The 25,660-nt window shown below is 39.5% G+C and overlaps 1 protein-coding gene across 1 annotated transcript; it reads left to right on the top strand.

Annotated features, from left to right (window-relative positions):
* Positions 1 to 7,439: 7,439 nt before the first annotated feature.
* LOC113155366 (CMRF35-like molecule 6) lies at positions 7,440 to 13,733 on the top strand. The gene is made up of 6 exons (XM_026350053.1): positions 7,440 to 7,466; positions 7,865 to 8,140; positions 8,457 to 8,762; positions 12,776 to 12,853; positions 13,009 to 13,104; positions 13,294 to 13,733. The coding sequence occupies exons 2-6, from the start codon at positions 7,873 to 7,875 to the stop codon at positions 13,332 to 13,334; spliced, it is 789 nt and encodes a 262-aa protein (XP_026205838.1). The 5' UTR covers positions 7,440 to 7,466; positions 7,865 to 7,872; the 3' UTR covers positions 13,335 to 13,733.
* Positions 13,734 to 25,660: the final 11,927 nt, after the last annotated feature.

Genomic DNA, 25,660 nt, shown 5'->3' with positions numbered 1-25,660 from the left:
AAGGATATGGGGAGGCAGAAGTAAGGTGTCGGTGGATTAATGTTCATGTGGTGGTGTGGAAATTCCTCTGACTGTATTCAAGGCACAACAGTGTGAAGAGGAGTTCTACTGAACTGTCATTTAGAGCTGAAGGGTTAAAGATGACGAGTCTTTGGAGGGTTTGTTATACTGACCAAGAAATGTTCAAATACAACAACAGGATACAGGAAAGTAACAAGAGTACAAACAGAACGGGTCGGCTGAATTCAAATCTAACAACCTAACACTTCTATTCAGCTCAGGGGTGGAGGGAAACCAAACCTGGAGCATAAATTAGTGTCTCGAACCAACTATCTTCAGACTGAAGAAGCTACTTGATGAGTAGTGAAGTCCAGTTGCCATGACTCAATTTCCAGATTATCTGTGCATGTATTTACTGTATCTCTGGGTATAGGGTAGTGTTGGCCTTAAAGTTTGTCTAAAATAATTCATGAACCGTGTTAAATTCCTGCAGAGATGATCATAACTCTTCTGTGGTGATGCTACCTCATACAGAGGAAGCAGTGTGTCTCATCTTATCATCTTTTTACAAGTAAACAACAGCTCTCACTGCCTGTCACCACCTGATGAAACCAGCTGTAAATGCATATTTCTACTGCTGAATCTGCAGCAGCTAAAATAAAAGTGTTTGTTACCAGCTGATATCTGTGCCGAGATGAAGCCACTTTTACATTACACCTTAGGGTTCTTGATTAAAAAACCTCTAACTACATTTATTTCATAGTTTTTTAAGTATGATGAACTGTTGTGATTTAGATCAAACATCTGTGTTAATCATGTTTGGATCTGTTGATGTTCACCACATGATTCACCTACCAACATAAAGAGAGTTAGTTTTAATCTTCACACATCTTCCAAGATTTTAATGAATGGATCAAGGTTAGAGGTTTTAAACAGGTACAGGTCTTTTTTTTACTTGAGTTGTTTTCTTCCTCGTCTCAACAACAAAGATGAAGCATGAGGGAGCAGTAAACATTTAGTGATTGGTTTATAGAGGAACATGCAGATTGAACTCAGACGTTCTGACTGAGAATTCGATCACACCCAGAAACAACAAGCACCTGGGGTGCCCAACATCATGTTTTTATCTTCTTTATTCTTTTTATTATACAGCATAAACAGTCTTAATGTTACATTGGAAACTGTTGCTCTAATATTTCCATCACTAATTCTATTGGTAAAGACAGGATTATCATAATGCTTTATTTGTTCATGTGCTTCAAAATTTGTATTATTAGTGGTCGATCTGCAGAAGCTGTAAAAGCTTTTGTTTATTTAATTAAAATACTTGATGTGCTCCTTAAAACCACAGAACGTGACATTTTTTTATCTGAAGCAGCTTTTTATCTTCTTCACTCAAACTGTGTGATGACAGAGGAAGAGACCAATTTACAACCAAGCAGCAGCAGCTGAAGACAAACAAAAGCTGTCTGCAGGGTTTCTAAACATCTTTCTGGACTAGACTTGATAACATTATAGAACAGAACCCAACTTATCCTGTTAGGTAACAGTGTTAGTTACATTCTTATGGTGTTGGTACTGTGCTAACCAGTAAACATACAAGTTGGAACCTAAAAAGGAGAAGAATAGACAGAAACATGAGAGTGACAACTTCTTAGAAAACTACAGACTGATTCAGGAAACACGTCAATGAGCACCAATCAAATGTTAGACACAAACCAACAAGAGGAAGCTGAAACAACCAAGAGATTATAAATAATCAGGAAACTAAGATCTCAGCATCTAAGACCAACATGAAGAGTTTCCTTCTCCTCGTCTTCTCACTGATGGCAGGTAAAACTATCATTAATACCCGATTACTGATACTGAAGATTACTGACTGACACAGTACAGGTACACAGCCAAAGGAGTACAGTTAGTATCTGAATATAAGTACAAATATTCATTATTATTTATAGATAGAGTTTAAGTATGAATGAGTGTGTACTACAGCGTAGGTGGTGTCATAAACAAGTGGTGTGTGTGGTGAGTATAAGAATGGTTGAAGTATATATATGGTCATATATGTAGTATGAATAATGCTGATGAGGGTGAGTAGGTACAGTAAACAGTGACAAATACTGCAGTGATGTAATATTATTGTGGTTTCAGTAGGATCACAGAGCTTTGAGAAAGAAGCTCCTCTAACTTATCACCGTGCCTCTTACAGTAAAATGGTTTCTACACATAGTTTGGTTCGACATAGTAATGAATCCTAAAAAACGGACCATGTGTCACAGTTATTCTTATTCTAATACTGAATATTATCTAATCTAATATCTCTATAATATGTGTTTTCACACAGTTTAGGTTTTGTTCACATTACTGAACATGAATTATTCCAGAATCTGAAGCATGAACTGTTTTCTTTGATCTACAGTCTATGAAGCCTCATCTGAAGTAAAGGGACGTCCAAAAGGATGGTTTGAATTCACCTGCAAATATCCCGACACAACCATCACTAGATACAAAGATCCTGAAGTAGTTATTGCTAAAAATAAAAGAACAATACGAAGCAACAAGAACGACGAGTGGGAAAAGAACGACAGAGTTTCTCTGTACCATGATACAAAAAACAAAAACCTCAGAGTGGTCATCAAACAACTTGAACAGGAGGATTTTGCGGAGTACGAGTGTAAATTTTACCAAGGACACAACTCAACATTAGAATCCAACAAAGTGGAACTGGGTGTTGGTAAGAAGTGCAGCAGCATTTTTCTGTACATTAGACTGATTCTAGTCGTGTTGTCCTCACACAGTTTGGATCAAACATCATCTCTTCTTCTTCTTCATATTGAACACAAGCTGGTTTTCATCACACCAGTGCTCACATTCCTCAGTCTCAGAGAGATGAACTGAGGAGCTGCTGTGACCTCAGATACAGAACAGACCTTTCAATTAATACATGTTGTCTGCTGAGCTGAGTTTTCATTTGATAAAATGTTGTTATAAACTAGATATATTAACTAGAGTCACTAAATCAGTTAATCTTTCAGTTCATCATCTATTCAACCAATTAAATTTAAAATATTAAAAGTCACTTAGAACAGATTCAGACAGGAGAGAGATTTAAATTTTTAATGTACTTTTTTTGTCATCAGATGACGAGGTCTTTCAGACATTTACTCAAACTACGTCTAGAACAGCTGAAACCACCATCACATGTGAAAACACAGGAAACAAACATGACGTCCAGGTTTTCTGCAAAGAGAACGATTTCATCTGTGAAGAAATTTTATCAACGACATCTGTTTCAAAGTCAAACGGGACGTTCACTCTCATAAAGTCCAACAGTGGATTCAACATCTCCATCAGTGACGTGTCCTCACAGGATGCTGGAGTCTACTGGTGTGGAGGAAAATCAAATGATGGAAACTACAGAGCAGGTCTGAGAAAATACAACTGGAGGTTAAAGGTGAGTATCAGACATCTACTAACATTTTATCAATAGAGAGAAGTTAACATGGGAGAAATATGATCTCTCTTCCTAATTCCAGTCAGAACTCTTGCTGCAGCATTTTGAATTAACTGGAGGCTTCTATGGAGTTATTGGGACATGGTATTCCATAGATCCTATGTAAACCACAATTGAGACAAACAGTTTAAAAAAACACTGATAGTTAAAAGTATCAGTCCCATATAAAAGAAATTAACAAAGATTTGTTTTTAGCTTTGCCAAGATCTGCCAAATTGTATTTTTTTAATATAAAATACTTTTTATTAATATGTCTTTAATATAAACCTCTATTACAGCTTCTGTTTTTCCAACTCAGTTTACATCTACTAAGACTCCAGGTGGAAAACGCACTGAAGGTCAGGCTGTTTCTATGAATCCCTGTCAAGCTGGTTACAGTTTGGATTCATCACGAGAACATCTGATGAACATCTGATCATGTTTTATATCTGTAATCTGTTATTTTAGGTTTTGTGCCTGCAACAACAACAACAGCCTCGATTACAGCTCCTGATCCTTCAGTCAACAAAGTTACTGGAGACGTTCACACCAGTTACTGAAGGCACACGTTCACATACTTTAGCCACACAATCTTATTTAAGATTGTAAATAATAAATAAACATATAATAATAAATTAATAGGTAATTTTCTGGTTCTCTGTATCAGGTTTAAGCATTTCATCTTAATCAGATTATGTTGTAGTTCACACTGCTCCAGAAATAAGGAAAATTCACCAACTTGTGTCATTGTGCTACTTTTATCATTGTGGAATATTTAAATTACTCAATTCCATTACTACAGTTATAGTTATTGGAATTGTTTGGATCTCCTGTCTTGAGAGCAGCTGTGACTGCTGAATTCATACAGAGGCAGCAGAACATCTCATCTTATCTTAAATAAGCAAACAGCTGCTGAAAACATCTGTAGCTGCTTCTTATTTTTAGTCACTGGCTAAAATAACAGAAATCACCTGATGTCACCACTTGATAAATTAGCTGTAAATATGTTAATGTTAATTCTAGCACAGCTTTACTGTTTCTATTTTCAACCAGACCTTAAGATGCCAACACTGACTGGTGACAGTCGACCACATGAACATGCACATAAACGTGTTCTACACACCAGACGTTAAAGAAAAAGGAAGGTGTTGATGATCTCGTCATATTTTCTGTTCATGTTGGATATAATCATGTTGTCTGCTTCTATGATGCAGATCAAACATCTCTACAAACGTAAGATAGTTCAGTGTTTGAATCCAGGTCTTATTCTTCAGTATCCAGTTTGTCTTTAACAATGTGTTTCTACTGTCGTCTGCTTTAGTTCCTGCAGCTGGATCTCTGATGACTGCAGTCACTGCTGTTCGCATCTGTGTCGTTCTGCTGGTTCTTCTGCTCGTTGTGGTTTTGATCTACAAACGTAAGAAGTTTCTCTTCTGTTCTTCGCATAAACCTTGACACCTTTTCTTGATAGTACGATTATATAAATAAAAATTTAAAAAAAACAAATGCCTGAAAACAAATCCGAACTGTGGTTTAACTGTGGTCACATGAATCCATTTCTCTTTCTGTTTTGTTTCTATTTTAATTTCTCTCTGACAGACTCAGAAAAACTAAAGAAACAGAGGAGCACAGGTCATTAAAGAGGTAAACGAACAGATCTGTCTACATGGTTGTTCTGTGTGGTTTATTAGCTTTGTAGCATTTAGCACAATGACAGAGGTTCACACATTTACTCATAGAGCAGGAATAACAATACATAACCATGCTGTGCTGTGAAAGAGAGCGATGATCAGAAAAGAACGTTTCCAGAGAATCACCTAATGTTAGTCCTCTTAATGTTAATGTTTCTGATTAACATCAGGTCCTCACCAGCTCTTTTAAACACACTTTTAATTCTGTCAGTCAGCAACGTAACAAGATAAAATCTTCTGTAGGTTATGTAGAGTGACATAAACATGTTTTCCTCCAGCTGACAACATGGTGTGATATGTTAAAGTAATATATTAAAGCATTAACTCTGTGTTTCTGATACTGGAAGGATCACGACTATGCAGAGGTACAACACCCCCCCCCAGCAGCCAGACTCAGGACCTGCATTAACATCTTACGCCAACTTTCCCACAAACCCCTCTGCCTTCCTGCACGACTCCACATACATAAATAAATGTATGTTTCCTGTTTTTAGTCAAATATTTTTTGTTAGAGTGTGTTAGAGTTATAAATATATATAAAAAATAAAATTAATTTTATTTTAACATTTACTATATGTTGTATTGTGCATTAGAAACAGTGACAGGCTATGATCGGTGTGAGCAGCTGTTCATAGGTGGTCGTCAGACCTTAACTTTACTTAACTTGTAAATGTGATGTAAGGAGACGTTCAGGATGTGGAGTAGGAGAGATATATATGTTGTTTGACTGATGTTTTTGTAACGTTCACGCTGCTCGTTGCTGTTTTATTATTAAACTATTTCATGCTTTTTGATTGTCACAAGTTGTCTGTGAACCACAATGAAGATAAAACCCAAATGCAGACGAGTCCCTGTTCCTACTGAACAAATGTGGAGAAGACAGAACTTTAGTGTGGATTAATAAAGTGTAAATATAATAAAATGAAATAAAACACGTACAAATCTGAACCACTGTCTCTGTTGTTCCTCTGTTTCTACCAGACTGTGAGATGTGAGGAAACTGAAGTCCTGTAGTTTATGGAGCTGCTCAACATCAATGACAAACTAATAAATTCATTATTATTAATTAAAGTTAAAGGTAGAAAAATACACCAGGTGACGAATCTGAAGAGAAACAGATGAAATCAAATGATTATTTAAAGCAAACAACAGGAAGCAGAAAGAAAATAGATCCAAATCCAGGAGACACCTGAGGCAGGTTACAGAGCTCAGAAGAAGTGATCAGAGACATCAACAAACAGGTGATTGATCATTTAACTTTTAATTTACAGGACTGACAGGATTTAATTATTAAAATACTGTGACATCACAGACACCTGATCACTCCCTAAGATTGGTAATGGACTCTATGACTTATTTATTTTACTGTGAAAACCATAAAAATAAGAGGGGGAGGACAGACTGTGGGAGTGAACAGTTCTTAGAAAACATGAGACAGAAATTCAGGAAACACAGAAATAAGCACCAATCAACTGAAGACGAACTGAACAGAGTGGACATAAAGAACCAGGAACCTGAGACCTCAGCAGCAAAAACCAACATGAAGAGTTTCCTTCTCCTCGTTCTCTCACTGACGGCAGGTAAAACTGTTATTAACACCTAATAATATTTAATTAGAATCAGCTGAGTGAAGTTAAATTAGTTACTGATGTAAATGTTAGTGATTAAATGTTACATGTGAAAATATTCTGATTATATCAGTGTTGAATTCAATTTAAATGTTATTATTTCAAAGTAAATCATATAATAAATAAATGTACTGATGTTATGTTATGAGATCTTCATGTTGAACCTACTGTACCACATCTGACTCATGTTCACAACAGAGCAGTTAATACATGTGATTTAACAGACGCTCAAAAACCTACACATCTAAACAATTACAGCTTTAAAAAGGAAATTATGGAAAATTCAGTTTTATTCAGTTTATGTTTGTTTGATAAACTGAATATTTAAACATTTCAGAATTTAAGGTAACATGAAGTTTTCTCCTACAGGCTGTGAAACTTCATCTGTCAGCACATGTGATGAAACATGGGCTGTATCTGACTATGGAGGAAGTGAAAAATACCAAATAGTTGAGGTTGATCATCGTGGACGTGTTGAACGAAGCACAAAAACAAACATGTGGGAAAACAAAGGAACGTTTTTCCTGTTTCACGACACAAGAAACAAAGAACTCAAGCTGGTTTTTCTACAGCGTCAACTCAACAGGAAGGAGTTCAAGTGTAGATTTTACCGAACACACAGCTCAACTCCTGATACTGAGAGAGTGGAAAAATGTAAGATCATCTTAAAATCTTTGTTAAAACACTTTTTAACTGTGTTTTCTTTTTTCATATGTACAAAGCTTTATTCTTATTTCCTTTTCTTTCCGTCAGTGACGTAAAGTTTCCTAAAGTTCCTCTTTAACCTACATAACGTCTCGTCCTCTAGTGTCTTTGTACACTTTGAATAGTCACCAACACTGAACAGTGAGAAGTCAGAGTCTAAGTGTCAGAAGGATCATTACACTGTCTGAAAAACTCTTATTGTTGTTTAATAATAATTAACTTTATCTTTAGTAATTCAATCAGATACATCGAGGATTAAAATGATGAAAAAACATTTTACTGTTTTCATCATGTGTTAAAACAGTGTTACAGTGAATTTACAGGTTTTATTTCTGTTTTATTTACAGACGACTGTATGACTCAGACATCTATTCAAACTACATACAGATCAGCTGAAACCACCATCCCATGTGGAAACCACCAGTCCACAGTCCAGTTCTTCTGCAGACAGAACGGTTCCAACTGTGAGAACATTTTACCATCAGGACCTTCTCCACAAACAAACAGGTTCACTCTCACCAACAGCGGCAGCATCTCCATCAGGGACGTGTCCTCACAGGATGATGGAGTCTACTGGTGTGGACTCGGATCAAGTCTCACTAAAATCCAGCTGCAGGTTCAGAGTGAGGACTTCACATCTACGACACACTGAACTTTATCTACTGGTGTTTTTAATGAAACTGGTTTAACTGGTGAAACATGACACAACACAACAGCTGATTTAACAAGTTCATGTTAAAACACTGAGATGGTTCAGTGGACACGACTGGATCATATTTAATATTTAATAAAAGTCATTAACAGAAAACTCAGAAATACTATTTCAACAGGTACAAGTACATATACGGTGTACTGCATGTACATGTACATGTACTGTGAGTTAATGCAGAGTGTGAGAACGTTCTCAGTATAATAATCAATAACTGTCTCTGTCTACAGACATTACTGTCCATGAAAAGTCCTCATCTGTTGGACAGACTCTCACTTACTGGTGTAGTTACTCAACCAGTGCTCCCAGTATAACATTCATCTGTAAGGGAGAAGATCCATCTGTGTGTGAACATCTAGTGAGCAGCACAGAGAAAAACACTGGGAGGTTTTCTATGAATGATGATAAAGAAAAGAGAAATATCACAGTAACAGTGAGAGATGTGAGAGCAGACGACACTGGGACATACTGGTGTGGAGCAGAAACCAGTGACAGACGCAGCAACGTGTTCTTCAACAAACTGGTTTTGACTGTTGGTGAGTATTTACATCATTTTACTGTCTGAATATAATCTGACTCCTTCAGATTACAGGAGGCTTATTGATAGATGGTGACGTTCACCTGCAGCAGAGTCATTTCCTCTGTTCTAAAGAGAGAAACTGTAGGATTTAGTCATTCTCACCTTTTCAGATATATATAGTTAGGGTTAGGGGTTGTATATTCTTCTTCTCTTTTGTCTTTTCCCATCAGGGGTCGCCACAGCGAATCATCCTTTTCCACCTCACTCTATCATGAACATCTTCTACCCTAACACTAGCCAACCTCATGTCCTCTGTTATAACATCCATATATCTCCTCTTTGGTCGTTCTCTTGTCTTCCTGCCTGGCAGCTCCATCTCCAACATCCTTCTACCAATATACTCACTATCCCTCCTCTGAACATGTCCGAACCATCTCAGTCTGGCCTCTCTGACTTTGTTGCTAACACAGGCAACGTGAGCCGTCCCTCTGATGTACTCGTTCCTTATTCTGTCTAACCTGGTCACTCCTAAGGAGAACCTCAACATCTTCATCTCTGCTACCTCTATCTCAGCCTCTTGTCTCTTTCTCACTGCTACCGTCTCTAACCCATAGAGCAGAGCTGGTCTCACCACTGTCTTGTAGACCTTTCCTTTGAGTCTTGCTGACACTCTTCTGTCACACAACACTCCTGACACTTTCCTCCACCCGCTCCAACCTGCCTGCACTCGCCTCTTCACCTCTTTTCCACACTCTCCATCACACTGAACTGTTGACCCCAAGTACTTAAACTCCTGTACCTTCTTCACCTCAGCCCCCTGTAACATAACGCTTCTACCTTGATCCCTCTCAGACACATGTATTCTGTCTTACTACGACTGACCTTCATGCCTCTTCTTTCCAGAACAGACCTCCACCTCTCTAGCTGTTCCTCCACCTGCTCTCTACTCTCACTGCAAATCACAATGTCATCCGCAAACATCATTGTCCAGGGAGATTCCTGTCTGACCTCATCTGTCAGCCTGTCCATCAACATAGCAAACAAGAAGGGACTCAAAGCTGATCCTTGGTGTAGTCCCACCTCCACCTTGAACTCCTCTGTCTGACCTACAGCACATCTCACCACCGTCATACTTCTCTCAGACATGTCCTGAACTACTCTGACGTACTTCTCTGCCACTCCCGACGACCTCATACAGTACCACAGCTCCTCCCTCGGCACCCTGTCATACGCCTTCTCTAAATCTACAAAGACACAATGCAGCTCCTTCTGACCATCTCTGTACTTTTCCATCAACATTCACAAAGCAAAAATGGCATCAGTGGTGCTCTTACGGGGCATGAAACCATACTGCTGCTTACAGATCTCCATGTTCTTCCTAAGCCTGGCTTCCACTACTCTTTCCCACAGCTTCATTGTGTGGCTCATCAACTTTATTCCTCTATAGTTGCTGCAGTTCTGCGTGTCACCCTTGTTCTTAAAGATCGGAACTAGAACGCTTCTCCTCCATTCCTCAGGCATCTTCTCACTCTCCAGAATCCTATTGAACAAACTGGTTAGAAACTCCACTGCTGTCTCTCCTAAGCACTTCCACACCTCCACAGGTATGTCATCAGGACCAACAGCCTTTCCACTCTTCATCCTTTTCAGAGCCTTCCTCACCTCATCCTTTCCAATCTCTGCTATTTCCTGCTCCACAACATCCATATCTTCATCCCTTCTTTCCCTGTCATTTTCCTCGTTCATCAGCTCCTCAAAATACTCCTTCCATCTTTTCTGCACACTCTCCTGGGTTGTTAGCACCTTTCCATCTCTGTCCTTAATCACCCTTACTTGTTGCACATCCTTCCCATCTCTATCTCTCTGTCTGGCTAGCCTGTACAAGTCCTTCTCTCCTTCCTTTGTGTCTAACCTGTCATACAGCTCATCGTAAGCTTTCTGTTTGGCCTTTGCCACCTCCCTCTTCACTCTACGCTGCGCTTCCTTGTACTCCTGTCTACTTTCCTCAGTCCTTTCTACATCCCACTTCCTTCTAGCCAACCTCTTCCTCTGGACACATTCCTGTACTTCTTCATTCCACCACCAAGTGTCTTTACCTTCTTTCCTCTTTCCAGATGACACACCTAGCACCTTCCTACCTGTTTCCCTGATAACCTCTGCTGTAGTTTCCCAGTCATCTGGAAGCTCATCCTGACCACCCAGAACCTGTCTCAACGTCTGTCTGAATTCCTCACAAGTTTCTTCATTCTTTAACTTCCACCACTTGGTCTTCTTTTCTGTCTTCCCTCTCTTCTTCTTCCTGACCTCCAGAGTCATCTTACACACCACCATGCGGTGCTGTCTGGCTACACTCTCTCCTACCACCACTTTGCAGTCACTAACCTCTCTCAAATGACCTCGTCTACATAGGATGTACTCCACCTGTGTACTCCTACCTCCACTTCTGTATGTCACTCTATGTTCCTCTCGCTTCTGGAAGTAAGTGTTGACTACAGCTATTTCCATCCTCTTAGCAAAGTCCACCACCATCTGTCCTTCCAGATTCCTTTCCTTCACACCAAACCTGCCCATCACCTCCTCATCACCTCTGTTGCCCTCACCAACATGCCCATTGAAGTCTGCTCCAACAACAACTCTCTCTCCTCTGGGGATACTCTCTATGATCTCATCAAACTCACTCCAGAATCTCTCCTTCTCTTCTAACTCACAGCCAACCTGTGGAGCATACTCACTAACTACATTCACCATCACCCCTTCAATTTCTAGCTTTATGCTCATCACCCTGTCTGAGACTCTTTTTACCTCTAGAACATTGTTCACAAACTCCCCCTTCAGGATCACTCCTACCCCGTTTCTCTTCCTATCCACACCATGGTAGAACAGTTTGAATCCTCCTCCGATACTACGTGCCTTGCTGCCCTTCCACCTTGTCTCCTGCACACACAGAACATCTACCTTTCTTCTCTCCATCATGTCTGCCAGCTCTCTGCCTTTCCCTGTCATTGTGCCAACGTTAAGAGTCCCTATTCTCAAACCTATGCTCCTGCCTTTTCCCTTCTCTCTCTGACCACGAACCTTTCTGCCTCCCCTCTTTCTTCGACCAACAGTAGTCAAATTTCCACCGGCATCCTGTAGGTTAACAGCATCGGTGGCGGTCGTTGTTAACCCGGGCCTCGACCGATCCGGTATGAAAGTGTTATTGATGATTCGCATGGTTATTTTGGCAATTTTTACGCCGGATGCCCTTCCTGACGCAACCCTCTCTATTTATCCGGGCTTGGGACCGGCACAGAAGTAACTGGCTTGCAACCCCTGTGGCTAGATTTAGAGGTTGTATATTGAGAGGGAATTTTAATTCATTTAGTGTTGATGAGTTAATATGTGAGAAACAAGCAGACAGGGAAACGTGGAGACATGTTGAACCTCAGTATAATAAAAACAGCAGGTTTCCTCAAGGTTCAGACAAACGAACATGACACAGAGGTCGACTCTGCTTCTTGTGACCTTATCTCTCTTCTCACTTCTCAGTCAAACCAGAAATTAGCTGCCTCTCAAGTATTTTATATGATCGTTCCTCCCTGGACCTGGATGTTGTTCTAGTCCTCCGTGTTCAACGATGCATCACTTCAGTGATTTCTGTCCAGAGGCAGAGATCATCCTTCATTATTTACTGTAGACGTTAGTTGTCAAAGCTTGGGAGCAGTCATGTCACATGAGCAACCACCAAGTTCTCTTTGCTGCTCAGTAATTAACATCTCTACTGCTACTGTCGAGTTTTTATTTTATCTGAACCACAAACTGTGGAATTAGAATCATGTGCTGACGACTCCCAGTTGTTTACTACAAAACTCTTCATAGTGACCAGAGACGTGTCTTCATCACATTATAATGGTTCAGGGTCACAGTCGGATTCTTCAGTGTCATGGATCAGTTGATTCTATGTTCTTAACATAATGTAGAAGTTTTCACTGTTAGTTGTAACTTGTATTAATTATGTGTTGTTTTCTATTTGTAATCTCTTATTTGTAGCTTCAGTGACTCCAACCACAGCAGAACCCTCAGTTAAAATCCCTTCAGTCGACTCAACGTCATTCACTGACACTCCAGGTGAGAAAGTGGTTCAGTTTTCTGTAAGGACGACGACTGTCTCATTACTGAACAGCTTTTTGAGAACATGTGGATCTGACATGGATCTTCAGGATGAGATCGATGTGTTGATGTGGTTTTAAAACAGCTCTTCGTCCTCCTGTCGTCTGCTTTAGTTCCTGCAGCTGGACCTCTGATGACTGCAGTCACTGCTGTTCGCACCTGTGTCGTTCTGCTGGTTCTTCTGCTCGTTGTGGTTTTGATCTACAAACGTAAGAAGTTTCTCTTCTTTTCTTCACATAAACCTTGACACCTTTTCTTGATAGTACGATTATATAAATTAACAAACTAAAAAATGAAAAGTCTAAAATCTAACAACAAATCCGAACTGTGGTTTAACTGTGGTCACATGAATCCATTTCTCTTTCTGTTTTGTTTCTATTTTAATTTCTCTCTGACAGACTCAGAAAAACTAAAGAAACAGAGGAGCACAGGTCATTAAAGAGGTAAACGAACAGATCTGTCTACATGGTTGTTCTGTGTGGTTTATTAGCTTTGTAGCATTTAGCACAATGACAGAGGTTCACACATTTACTCATAGAGCAGGAATAACAATACATAACCATGCTGTGCTGTGAAAGAGAGCGATGATCAGAAAAGAACGTTTCCAGAGAATCACCTAATGTTAGTCCTCTTAATGTTAATGTTTCTGATTAACATCAGGTCCTCACCAGCTCTTTTAAACACACTTTTAATTCTGTCAGTCAGCAACGTAACAAGATAAAATCTTCTGTAGGTTATGTAGAGTGACATAAACATGTTTTCCTCCAGCTGACAACATGGTGTGATATGTTAAAGTAATATATTAAAGCATTAACTCTGTGTTTCTGATACTGGAAGGATCACGACTATGCATTTATGTTTCCTGTTTTTATTCAAATATTTTTTCGTTGATGTTAGAGTCATAAATACAGCTGGAAAAAATGTAATCACATTTATTCATGTTTTAAAGACTGGATTATATTAATTAAATTCTAAATATAATTGAACATTTGATTTTCTATATGTTGAATTGCTCATTAGAAAATGTAATAAGAGAATTAGATAATTATCACTGAGTAAATCATTTTTACTCTAACATTTCCCCCTGTTTGTCATTATAAGGATTCACTATGAAGCATCAACAATACATCACTTAGTCTCCTAATTTCAATGTATGCATCATTACATAGCATCCTCATACTGATCAAGCTGGGGTGCATCCATGTCATGATCATGAAACAGTTCTTCATTACCTGTAGGAGTTGGCTAAAACTTTGGCATAACGATACCACATATTGGTCTCAAATGGGTGTGCGTGCTCAGTGTCCAGGTTTTTCCAGGCCCAGTCTTCAATAGGTGTTGTTGTCCATCGCTTGGTTAGGTTGAGGTAGGTTGGTCTGTTGTCTGGCGGCTTCCCAGTAAGGAGTCCGGTCTCATACAGAAAAAAGAAAACCGCTACCACGACAGTGCATATTGCTGCTATGAGTTTTACCCCTGGTGCCATAGCTGGGACGCGGGGATCAGTTGGTTTCTTCAGCGACCAAAGGTTTTGGTACCGGTCGACTTCCACCCCTACGCAGTGCCAACCAGGGGAATTACTCTTTTGCAGTGGCTTTGATGAATCCACGTGGCGCGTTCATCTTCACTGCAGTGGGTGTGGTGAGCAGGACAGTGTAGGGACCTTCCCACCTTGGATAGGACCAGTTTTTTCTTTTGATGACCTTTATCAGGATCTGGTCGCCTGGCTTAATAGCTGAATCCTGTGAAGACAAATCACCATCTGGCAGATTATTTGCATTTACAACTTCTTTCTCTTTCAACATTCTACACATCCAATCTGCTAAAGTGTAAGTGTCTTCTGGCTTTTCTATCACATCTGTGAAGATGGGGCGTACAAAGGGTCTCCCATAGATGATCTCAAACGGGGTTAACCCGTCTCCAGTAGGAGTTATTCTCATATATGTCTTTACTAAGTCTAAACAATCAGGCCATGGTCATAGTCTTTTTCAATATTAGTTTGATCGTGCCATTTGTCCGTTCTACCAACCCAGCACTCTGGGGGTGATATGAACAATGGTTCTTTAAAGTGATTCCCAAATGTGTAGCCATCTGTTTTATGACGTCGTTCACAAAATGTGCTCCATTATCACTATAGATGACCTCTGGGATCCCATGCTCTGGCAAAATTTATTTACATATAGCTTTAGCTACTGTTACTGCATCGGCATGTTTACTTGGTACGATCTCTACCCATTTAGAAAAGGGGCAGATCAGTACAAGGCAGTACTTATAGTTGTTGCATTTGTTTAGTTCAATAAAGTCCATGTGTAGGAACTGAAATGGATGCTTTGCCTGTGGGAAATGCCCTCTTTTAGGTCGCACATTCCCCTGTACATTATGTTTACAACATATCAAACAAGCTCTACAAAAATTTTTTGAATAAGTATTAAATCCATGAGCATAGAAATGTTGTTCCACCACCTTCACCATCCCTCCTGTTGAGACATGGCAGGGCCCATGGCTCAAAACTGCGGTATGTGCTGCACATTTACAAACTGCTAAGGTCTTTGGTAGCAGTACAGCTTCTAAAAGTGCTGTTAACAATGTTGCATGTTCTACTGATTTCCCTGTAGAGGTGGTCATACCTCTCCTTGCCCACTGGGCTGCAAAGAAATGAAGTGTTGAAAAAGCATATTGGCTATCTGTGAAACTGTTAAGTCCTTATCTTGGCCGTCTTTACAGGCCTGGGTGAGGGCAACTATCTCAGCTGCCTGGGCAGAGAAATGTGATGGTAGTTTGCCTGCTTTCACTATAGTGTCTTGTGTCACTATAGCAAATCCTGTCTGTGTTTGTCCAGTAGGGGTCTTAGAGCATGACCCATCTACAAACCAAACCTCTCCCTTATCAAGAGCTACATCAGTTAAGTCTGGTCTTGGTTTACACTGCTTTTCAGTGTTTTCAGCACAACTGTGCTGTTCTCCATCCTCGGGGGATGGAATGAGTGTGGAGGGGTTAAGTGTTGTGCATCTCTGCACAGTGATGTGTGGTTGGGACATAAGTGTAGATATTACAGATAGGTGTCGTGCAGGTGACAAGAATGTCATTTTGGTCTGAGTCAATAACATGTCCACTGCATGAGGGACCAACAACCGTAATGGATGGAATAAGACAACTTCTGCTGAGGCCTGCACCGCTAAGGCTGCAGCACACACAGCTCTGACGCATGTAGGTAGTGCACATGCTACAGGGTCAAGTCTCTTTGAGTAGTATGCTACTGGTTTAAATCTGCCTCCCACCTTCTGTGCTAACATAGAAGTCATAAATGATCCCTTACAATCTACTGTCTGCACAAACTCTTTCTTATAGTCTGGTAAGCCTAAAACTGTTGTCCCTACGAGGGCCTGTTTTAGTGAGGTAAAGGTTTCCTCTCCCTCTGGGGTCCACAAGATTTCCTGTTTCATTGTCATGGGTGTCTGATAGATGAGATCTAACAATGGCTGTGTGATTTGAGCATAATTCGGAATCCACAACCTGCAATAATTACAAAATCCTAAAAATTGCATCATCTGTTGTTTTGTCTGTGGTTTTGGAGCATCTAGGATGGATTTCTTCCTGTCTGCTGTTAGTAGCCTTCCTTCAGGTACTAAGTCATGTCCTAAAAACGTAACTCGTTGTTTTGCCCATTGTAACTTTGACAAGGAGGCCTTGTTCCCTGTTCTGTGAAGGTGTATAAATAGAGCTACTGCAGTTTGCTTGTTGTTCTGTTCCGTGTCTGATGCTATAAGAATGTCATCTACGTATACCAAAACCTGACTGTGTTCTGGTATGTGAAAGTCTACTAAACAGTTATTTATTTCTTGTGAAAAGATTGTGGGGCTTTCACAAAATCCTTGTGGTAGCCTGGTATAAGTGTATTTTTTCATCTGATAGGTAAAACCAAACCATCCCTGTGATTCTTTGGCTATTGGGATGGAAAAGAATGCATTAATAAGATCAACTACCGTAAACCATTGTTTATCTGGTTTTAACTGGTTCAACAATGTGTGTGGATCAGGAACACAGGGTGCTCGGCTGTCAACAGCCTGATTTACTGCTCTCAGGTCCTGCACCATTCTCCACATTCCTAATTCAGCTTTTTTCACTGGAAAGATGGGGTTGTTGCATTGACAATCTGGTGCTTCAACAATGATGCCTGCTCTTATCATATCACTGATCACAGGTTTTATACCTTCTTCAGCATCTGATTTTAATGGGTATTGTCTTATTCTGGGCCTATAGCCTGTTTTAGGTTTAATGACTATGGGTGTTGCCAAGGTCTGTCTGGGAACCGCCCTCCTGGCCTACCCCTAAATCTTCCTCTACCCCGACCCCTCCCATATGGGGTCCCCTGGAAGAAGACTTGTGTGTCATCTCCCTCATCTATCCCAAATAACCCAAAAGTAGTTGCTGTGGCTGTTTTTTTCTTTTTCTTTTTAATGACTTCCTGTGCATGATGGGCATAGTTCATAGTTTGTTGAACACCGTCAGTACGATGGCTCACATTGTGTTTTCTTATGAAGTCTGACAACTGAGGCAAGAAACCAGCCATCAGAGCCTGCTTCAGCTGTTGTTGGTAGGGAGAATCTTGAGCCTGATCTTCTTGCAGCCCACTGTGATCTTTAAATGTGTCCTCTAATCTAGCTCTGAACTCAAACACATCTTATCTTTCTGTCTACATTGTGAAATCTTCACATAATCAGGTGTTCTCTTCCATGTCTCTTTCACTGCATCGTGCACCAACTGCAATTGTGCTTGCAGAGCTTGATCCCCTGCGGACAATATCTGTCCCTGACCGTTTCTTCCTGTATAACCTGCTCTTTCCCTTCCAAGATTTCTTGAGAGTCTGTTCAATCTCCCATCCATTTAGACCAAACATTGTCAACTAATCGCTTGTCTTGCTCAACCCATCCTTCTGGGTCTACCTTTGGATCCCCCAGTGTCTTACAGGCTTCAGTCTTCTTGTGCCTGTCTCTGCTGCTCATAAATCTGTCTGACCCCTGCGCTTGGGCCTGCAGTTTCCTTATCAGGTTCCACAAGAGCAGCCGCCTGCAGTGCAGCTTCTCCCTGCTTCTCCCTGCTTCTTCTTTTGTTCTTTCAGAATGTCTCTTTTCCTCCTTTCTGCCTGCTCTCTCCACTTCGTAGCTTCTAATAACTGCAATTGCTTTTTTGGTTTGTCTTTATCGGAGGCGCTAGCAACCTCAATTTTTAATTTATTTACCAAATTGTTACAGGATGACTCGGTCAATTTGCCATCAAAGTCATGGATCTTTTTCCACAACTTCAAATATTGAGTACTGCCAGGCGAGAAGTTTTCCATGAATTTCTCATCGCCTTCTAAGGCAGGTTTACTGTTATTTTTCCCCATTATTAAACTATGGCCTTAATTCACCACACTGTGTACTTCAACAGACCACTGGATTAGTTATCACCGTTAGGTTTCCTCCAGTGCTGCTGCTTCCACGTCAATTGGTGACATCCACACTCACAATCACACTCTTTCACACAACAACCGGTAATACTTCTACTAAAAATTAATGGCTTCTTAGTCCCACTCGACTATGTATTTATAGAGGCTTTCAAAGGGTCCCACTCGACCAATTAGTGATTTCTAAACATACACTAATTCATGAATTTATAGTGGCTTTAAACTCCGGTCCCACTCGACCTGTAATCTATTTATAGTGGCTTTTAATCTATAGGTCCCACTCGACCTCCTATGCGCATTACTCACTTATTGTTGCTGTATTGTCCATCTCCTGGAACTCGTCATCGACGCCGATGGAGGGGAAGATCAGGAGCTATTTCACCGACCCAGTGACGAATTTACGCCCTAGGATTTTCTGACGGACGTCCTAAACGTCCGGCTGTCGACAGACTTCCGGTGTTCCATCACCCTCCTCCATTGGCGTCGACTGTTGAGATCCGGCTCGAAGGACCAGGTTCTGTTGGGTCCAAAATTACCACAACAGGTTTCATACACTAAGAAATGGAGACAATAAAGCACAACAAGGACACTCGGCCTTTTTACTTGCAAGGGGAGCCGGCCTGAGGTCTTAGCATCATAAATGCTTCACCCAGGATTTCCTATCTCCAACTCCGTCCGTTCCCCCTTTGTGCAAGCTTTTTATTACAAATGAGACACACCCTGAAGTCACAGATGGGGGCTGGTATGGTTAAAGGATGATCATTTTACAAGGAAAAAGAACTCCATATAAGGATAAAACACTGCTCATAGGTGTATAGCAACAAGAACTGGTCAACTCTGAGAATGCTGACCTTTTTCTGACCTGTCCTGTTTTATGTCTGTGTGCAGAATGCAGCATTAGCAGAGTATAACATGTTCCTGTTGCTGACAGGATTAAACATCAAAAACAAATATCCTTCATAATGACAAGAAGTAAGAAACAATAATCAAACGAAAATGTAATAAGAGAATTAGATAATTATCACTGAGTAAATCATTTTTACTCTAACAGAAACAATGACAGGCTATGATCGGTGTGAGCAGCTGTTCATAGGTGGTCGTCAGACCTTAACTCGAGTGTCTTTGTAAATGTGATGCAAGGAGACGTTCAGGATGTGGAGTAGGAGAGATATATATATGTTGTAATACAGTGTCAATATAATAAAATTAAATTAAATATGTACAAATCTGAACCACTGTCTCTGTTGTTCCTCTGTTTCTGTGAGAACTGAACTCATTTTTATTAATAAAGGTTAAAGGTAGAAAAATGCACCAGGTGACTAATCTAAAGAGAAACAGATCAAATCGAATGATTATTTAAAGCAAACAACAGAAGGCAGAAAGAAAATAGGGGGGTTTTCTATAAATAATGATAAAGAAAAGAGAAATATCACAGTAACAGTGAGAGATGTGAGCGCAGACGATACTGCGACATACTGGTGTGGAGCAGAAACCAGTGACAGACTCAGCAACGTGTTCTTCAACAATCTGGTTTTGATGTTTTTGAATATAATCTGACTCCTTCAGATTACAGGAGGCTTATTGACAGATGGAGACGTTCACCTGCAGCAGTTAAATGTTAATGTTAAACAGTCCATGTTTCTTTATTGAGTCCTGTCTTCTTCTGGTTCCTGATGGTAACATCTGCTTTCTTTATTATATTATTCTAGAATATAAATATTTATTTTATAATATTTCAGAGACAAAGTAAACTGTTTATTTTCAGTGCCTCCAACAGCTTCAGCTGATCCTCGTACTCGGTCCACTTTGTTTTTCTGAAACTACGACAGAAGAAGCAGCAGGAAGATTTAAACATGACATGGTTCATGAAAACATCCCTTAAAATACAACTTCCTTTTAGTTGAAGCTGATTTGATCCCAACATAAATAAATGAGTAAGAGTCCCTTTTTGTTTCTTCCATCTGGTTTTAGAACTTTAAAGAAATTCTGATCGAGTTTAAGTAAAATTTACAAGATCTAGAAACTTCTTATCATCACAGTGGTGTTTGTGTTTTAACTTGTAGTTGATTAAAAAAGTATCCGAGTTGTTTAAGATGTTGAATCTTCCTCCCTGAGAGCGATTAGTTTGTAATGTGTCACACTCAAAAATGCCATTGGAAATATGATCGTACATAACATTACTGTGAACAACTAGTTTAACTCAATGTTTACAATTACCAAGGTAAAGTTGAATTAATAATATTAGTTAAATAGTTTTGAACTGTGTTGAACTCCTGAATTCCTACAGAGGGAGATGTTTGATAACTAATGACGATGACGTTTGATGATTAATTAAGAATTATTAAGGAAAAACATTTGATAGTAATTTGGCCTAAATCCTGTTCAGAATCTAATTTGAGTCTTTTACTGTTCTTTATATAAAAAAGGCCTTTGTTAAAAAAAAAAAAAATCTACGTACAATAAGTTCATTTAGAAAAAGGAAAATGCTTCACACAAACTGATCTGGACGTTAAAGGAAGGTGATGTTGGTATTCTCTGTTCATGTTGGATCTAATCCTGTCGTCTGCTTCTGTGATGCAGATCAAACATCTGTGTTGACCATTGTGTCTCTGTTTGGATCTGCTACTGCTGCTGATGTTCATCTTGTGATTCATCTACGAACATAAGACAGTTCAGTGTTTGAATTCAGGTCTTATTCTAAAATAACTCTGAAAAATGCGGCTGCCTTCAGTAACACCAGGTAGTAACAAAGAGGCTGACTGTCATCAGACCCAACTGGACCTTTTACTGACACTTTTCATCGTTCCACACTGAATTGAAGCCGTGATGAGACAGAGGACCTGTAAAACCACTCGACCTGCACCTGTACAGTCGCACCGCTCCATCCTCATCCCACCAAAACAAGTGTGATGAACCCAAAACCAGCTTCTGACCAGTCGACATCCTTCACATTAACCCTGTCTGTCACTATTGTACTGGATCATACAACTGACTGGAACTATAGTTTAACATAATGTTTCTGTTTTCTTGAGCATCTTTTTAAATCTGATATAAGGAGATGTGCACAATATACTCAAATACAATGAATACAATTACAAATACTCTGTTTGATAAAGAGACTGGCTGAAAATAATTAAGTATTATTATTTGTAAATCTGCAGAAACTGGAACCATCAATTTCTATTTGTTTAAATCACTTTCTACCTTTTAAAATAGTAAAACCACAGCCCACAGCACAATGTTTTTTATGTTTAAAGGTTTTTCCTCATCTGCATTCACCACTGCCGCAGGTCATTTTCTCTTTCAGGCCTTCAAACTCAATGAGGTCACACAGTGAAATGCTGATTTAAAGAACTTGTCTTAATAATTGTCAAAAACACACAAGTAAACCGTCATGACACTTGACGAATGAAGCTAAACTGGAGTCAACGTCTCAGAACTACGTCTGATTCTGAAGTAACGACACTCAGCTGGAACTTTGTGATTTTTATCTATGAGACAAACTAAAATCCAAACAGATTCACAGAAACAGCAAAATTTCTCTCAAACATGTTTAACATCATTCCAAACAGGTTTTAACCTACTTTAATCACTTAAATTAGTTGTTTAGATTAAGTTAAGTTACAGATTTCTTCCTATATTAGAGCTCACGTTAAATCCACAACAAAAATGAGACACATCCAAATCTAAATCCTGGACTGGCTGCTCAGCGTCTCCTGTTGGTTCTCTCGGCTCACAGCCACTGAAGCTTCTGTCAGTTCATCACTGAGAAGTTGGACTCGAACAACAAATTCTGTTCAGTATATAGTGATGAGAACCGTGGCTCTCATAGTTCCATTCTTCTCCAAGAGCTTTAAAAGAACACAGCTGCACAGAGCAGAGCAGACACAAGGAAAAAACCTGTGCTTCCACTGACTTCATACAACATGAAGTGGCTTAAAGGATGAAGGAGCTACTTGGACGAGTAGCGAAATGTTTTGACCTCAAAAGTAGAATGAAAAAAAAAAGGTTCAATGATTTCACTGTTTTTTATAGTGACTCGACAAGCAGAACTCAACTTTGAGTCATTGCTTACCAAGTGTGAGTAGTTAGAGACACGACCGGGGGGTACCTTGTACTGTGCCTTTAGTTACAGTACCACATTTGGTACATACTCAGTTGTGCATTTCTGTTGGTACTTTGTTTTTGGTCAGTGTTTTACTTAGTTTGCCTGCGTCAATGCAGTTCGTTATACTCGTGTCCCCTTTGTTGCGTCCTCACAACTAAAGATTTATTGCCTGTACATCCATGATGCAAATCTCCCATTCCAACACATCCCAAATGTGCTCTATTGGGCTGAGGTCTGGTGACTGTGAGGTCATCTGACTACGGTGAAGTTGTCATATTCAAAAAAACTGTTTGAGATTATTTTAGCTTTGTGACTTGGTGTGAATCTTCAGAAGATTTATAAATAAAAATAAAACATGGTCATGGACTGAATGTTGGGGCTGGTCGGTTTAAACTAAGTGAAGAACCCAGAACTAAAATGAATTGGATGTTGCTACAGCCAATCCTAGCTATCACTGGACAACAAGCAGAGTCGTCAGTCCATCACAGCCAGGTGGGAAATTAAGGATATGGGGAGGCAGAAGTAAGGTGTCGGTGGATTAATGTTCATGTGGTGGTGTGGAAATTCCTCTGACTGTATTCAAGGCACAACAGTGTTCTACTGAACTGTCATTTAGAGCTGAAGGGTTAAAGATGACGAGTCTTTGGAGGGTTTGTTATACTGACCAAGAAATGTTCAAACACAACAACAGGATACAGGAAAGTAACAAGAGTACAAACAGAACGGGTCGGCTGAATTCAAATCTAACAACCTAACACTTCTATTCAGCTCAGGGGTGGAGGGAAACCAAACCTGGAGCATAAATTAGTGTCTCGAACCAACTATCTTCAGACTGAAGAAGCTACTTGATGAGTAGTGAAGTCCAGTTGCCATGACTCAACTTCCAGATTATCTGTGCATGTATTTACTGTATCTCTGAGTATAGGGTAGTGTTGGCCTTAAAGTTTGTCTAAAATAATTCATGAACCGTGTTAAATTCCTGCAGAGATGATCATAACTCTTCTGTGGTGATGCTACCTCATACAGAGGACGCAGTGTGTCTCATCTTATCATCTTTTTACAAGTAAACAACAGCTCTCACTGCCTGTCACCACCTGATGAAACCAGCTGTAAATGCATATTTCTACTGCTGAATCTGCAGCAGCTAAAATAAAAGTGTTTGTTACCAGCTGATATCTGTGCCGAGATGAAGCCACTTTTACATTACACCTTAGGGTTCTTGATTAAAAAACCTCTAACTACATTTATTTCATAGTTTTTTAAGTATGATGAACTGTTGTGATTTAGATCAAACATCTGTGTTAATCATGTTTGGATCTGTTGATGTTCACCACATGGTTCACCTACCAACATAAAGAGAGTTAGTTTTAATCTTCACACATCTTCCAAGATTTTACTGAATGGATCAAGGTTAGAGGTTTTTAACAGGTACAGGTCTTTTTTTTACTTGAGTTGTTTTCTTCCTCGTCTCAACAACAAAGATGAAGCATGAGGGAGCAGTAAACATTTAGTGATTGGTTTATAGAGGAACATGCAGATTGAACTCAGACGTTCTGACTGAGAATTCGATCACACCCAGAAACAACAAGCACCTGGGGTGCCCAACATCATGTTTTTATCTTCTTTATTCTTTTTATTATACAGCATAAACAGTCTTAATGTTACATTGGAAACTGTTGCTCTAATATTTCCATCACTAATTCTATTGGTAAAGACAGGATTATCATTATGCTTTATTTGTTCATGTGCTTCAAAATTTTAATTATTAGTGGTTGATCCGCAGAAGCTGTAAAAGCTTTTGTTTATTTAATTAAAATACTTGATGTGCTCCTTAAAACCACAGAACGTGACATCTTTTTATCTGAAGCAGCTTTTTATCTTCTTCACTCAAACTGTGTGATGACAGAGGAAGAGACCAATTTACAACCAAGCAGCAGCAGCTGAAGACAAACAAAAGCTGTCTGCAGGGTTTCTAAACATCTTTCTGGACTAGACTTGATAACATTATAGAACAGAACCCAACTTATCCTGTTAGGTAACAGTGTTAGTTACATTCTTATGGTGTTGGTACTGTGCTAACCAGTAAACATACAAGTTGGAACCTAAAAAGGAGAAGAATAGACAGAAACATGAGAGTGACAACTTCTTAGAAAACTACAGACTGATTCAGGAAACACGTCAATGAGCACCAATCAAATGTTAGACACAAACCAACAAGAGGAAGCTGAAACAACCAAGAGATTATAAATAATCAGGAAACTAAGATCTCAACATCTAAAACCAACATGAAGAGTTTCCTTCTCCTCGTCTTCTCACTGATGGCAGGTAAAACTATCATTTCTACCCGATTACTGATACTGAAGATTACTGACTGACACAGTACAGGTACACAGCCAAAGGAGTACAGTTAGTATCTGAATATAAGTACAAATATTCATTATTATTTATAGATAGAGTTTAAGTATGAATGAGTGTGTTCTACAGCGTAGGTGGTGTCATAAACAAGTGGTGTGTGTGGTGAGTATAAGAATGGTTGAAGTATATATATGGTCATATATGTAGTATGAATAATGCTGATGAGGGTGAGTAGGTACAGTAAACAGTGACAAATACTGCAGTGATGTAATATTATTGTGGTTTCAGTAGGATCACAGAGCTTTGAGAAAGAAGCTCCTCTAACTTATCACCGTGCCTCTTACAGTAAAATGGTTTCTACACATAGTTTGGTTCGACATAGTAATGAATCCTAAAAAACGGACCATGTGTCACAGTTATTCTTATTCTAATCCTGAATATTATCTAATCTAATATCTCTATAATATGTGTTTTCACACAGTTTAGGTTTTGTTCACATTACTGAACATGAATTATTCCAGAATCTGAAGCATGAACTGTTTTCCTTGATCTACAGTCTGTGAAGCCTCATCTGAAGTAAAGGGACGTGCAAAAGGATGGTTTGAATTCACCTGCAAATATCCCGACACAACCATCACTAGATACAAAGATCCTGAAGTAGTTATTGCTAAAAATAAAAGAACAATACGAAGCAACAAGAACGACGAGTGGGAAAAGAACGACAGAGTTTCTCTGTACCATGATACAAAAAACAAAAACCTCAGAGTGGTCATCAAACAACTTGAACAGGAGGATTTTGCGGAGTACGAGTGTAAATTTTACCAAGGACACAACTCAACATTAGAATCCAACAAAGTGG

The sequence above is a fragment of the Anabas testudineus genome, chromosome 5 (assembly GCF_900324465.2).
Source record: "Anabas testudineus chromosome 5, fAnaTes1.2, whole genome shotgun sequence".
In the NCBI taxonomy this organism is placed as follows: Eukaryota; Metazoa; Chordata; class Actinopteri; order Anabantiformes; family Anabantidae; genus Anabas; species Anabas testudineus.
The sequence above is the reverse complement of the archived record's forward strand: the minus strand, read 5'-3'. Positions and strand labels throughout refer to the sequence as shown.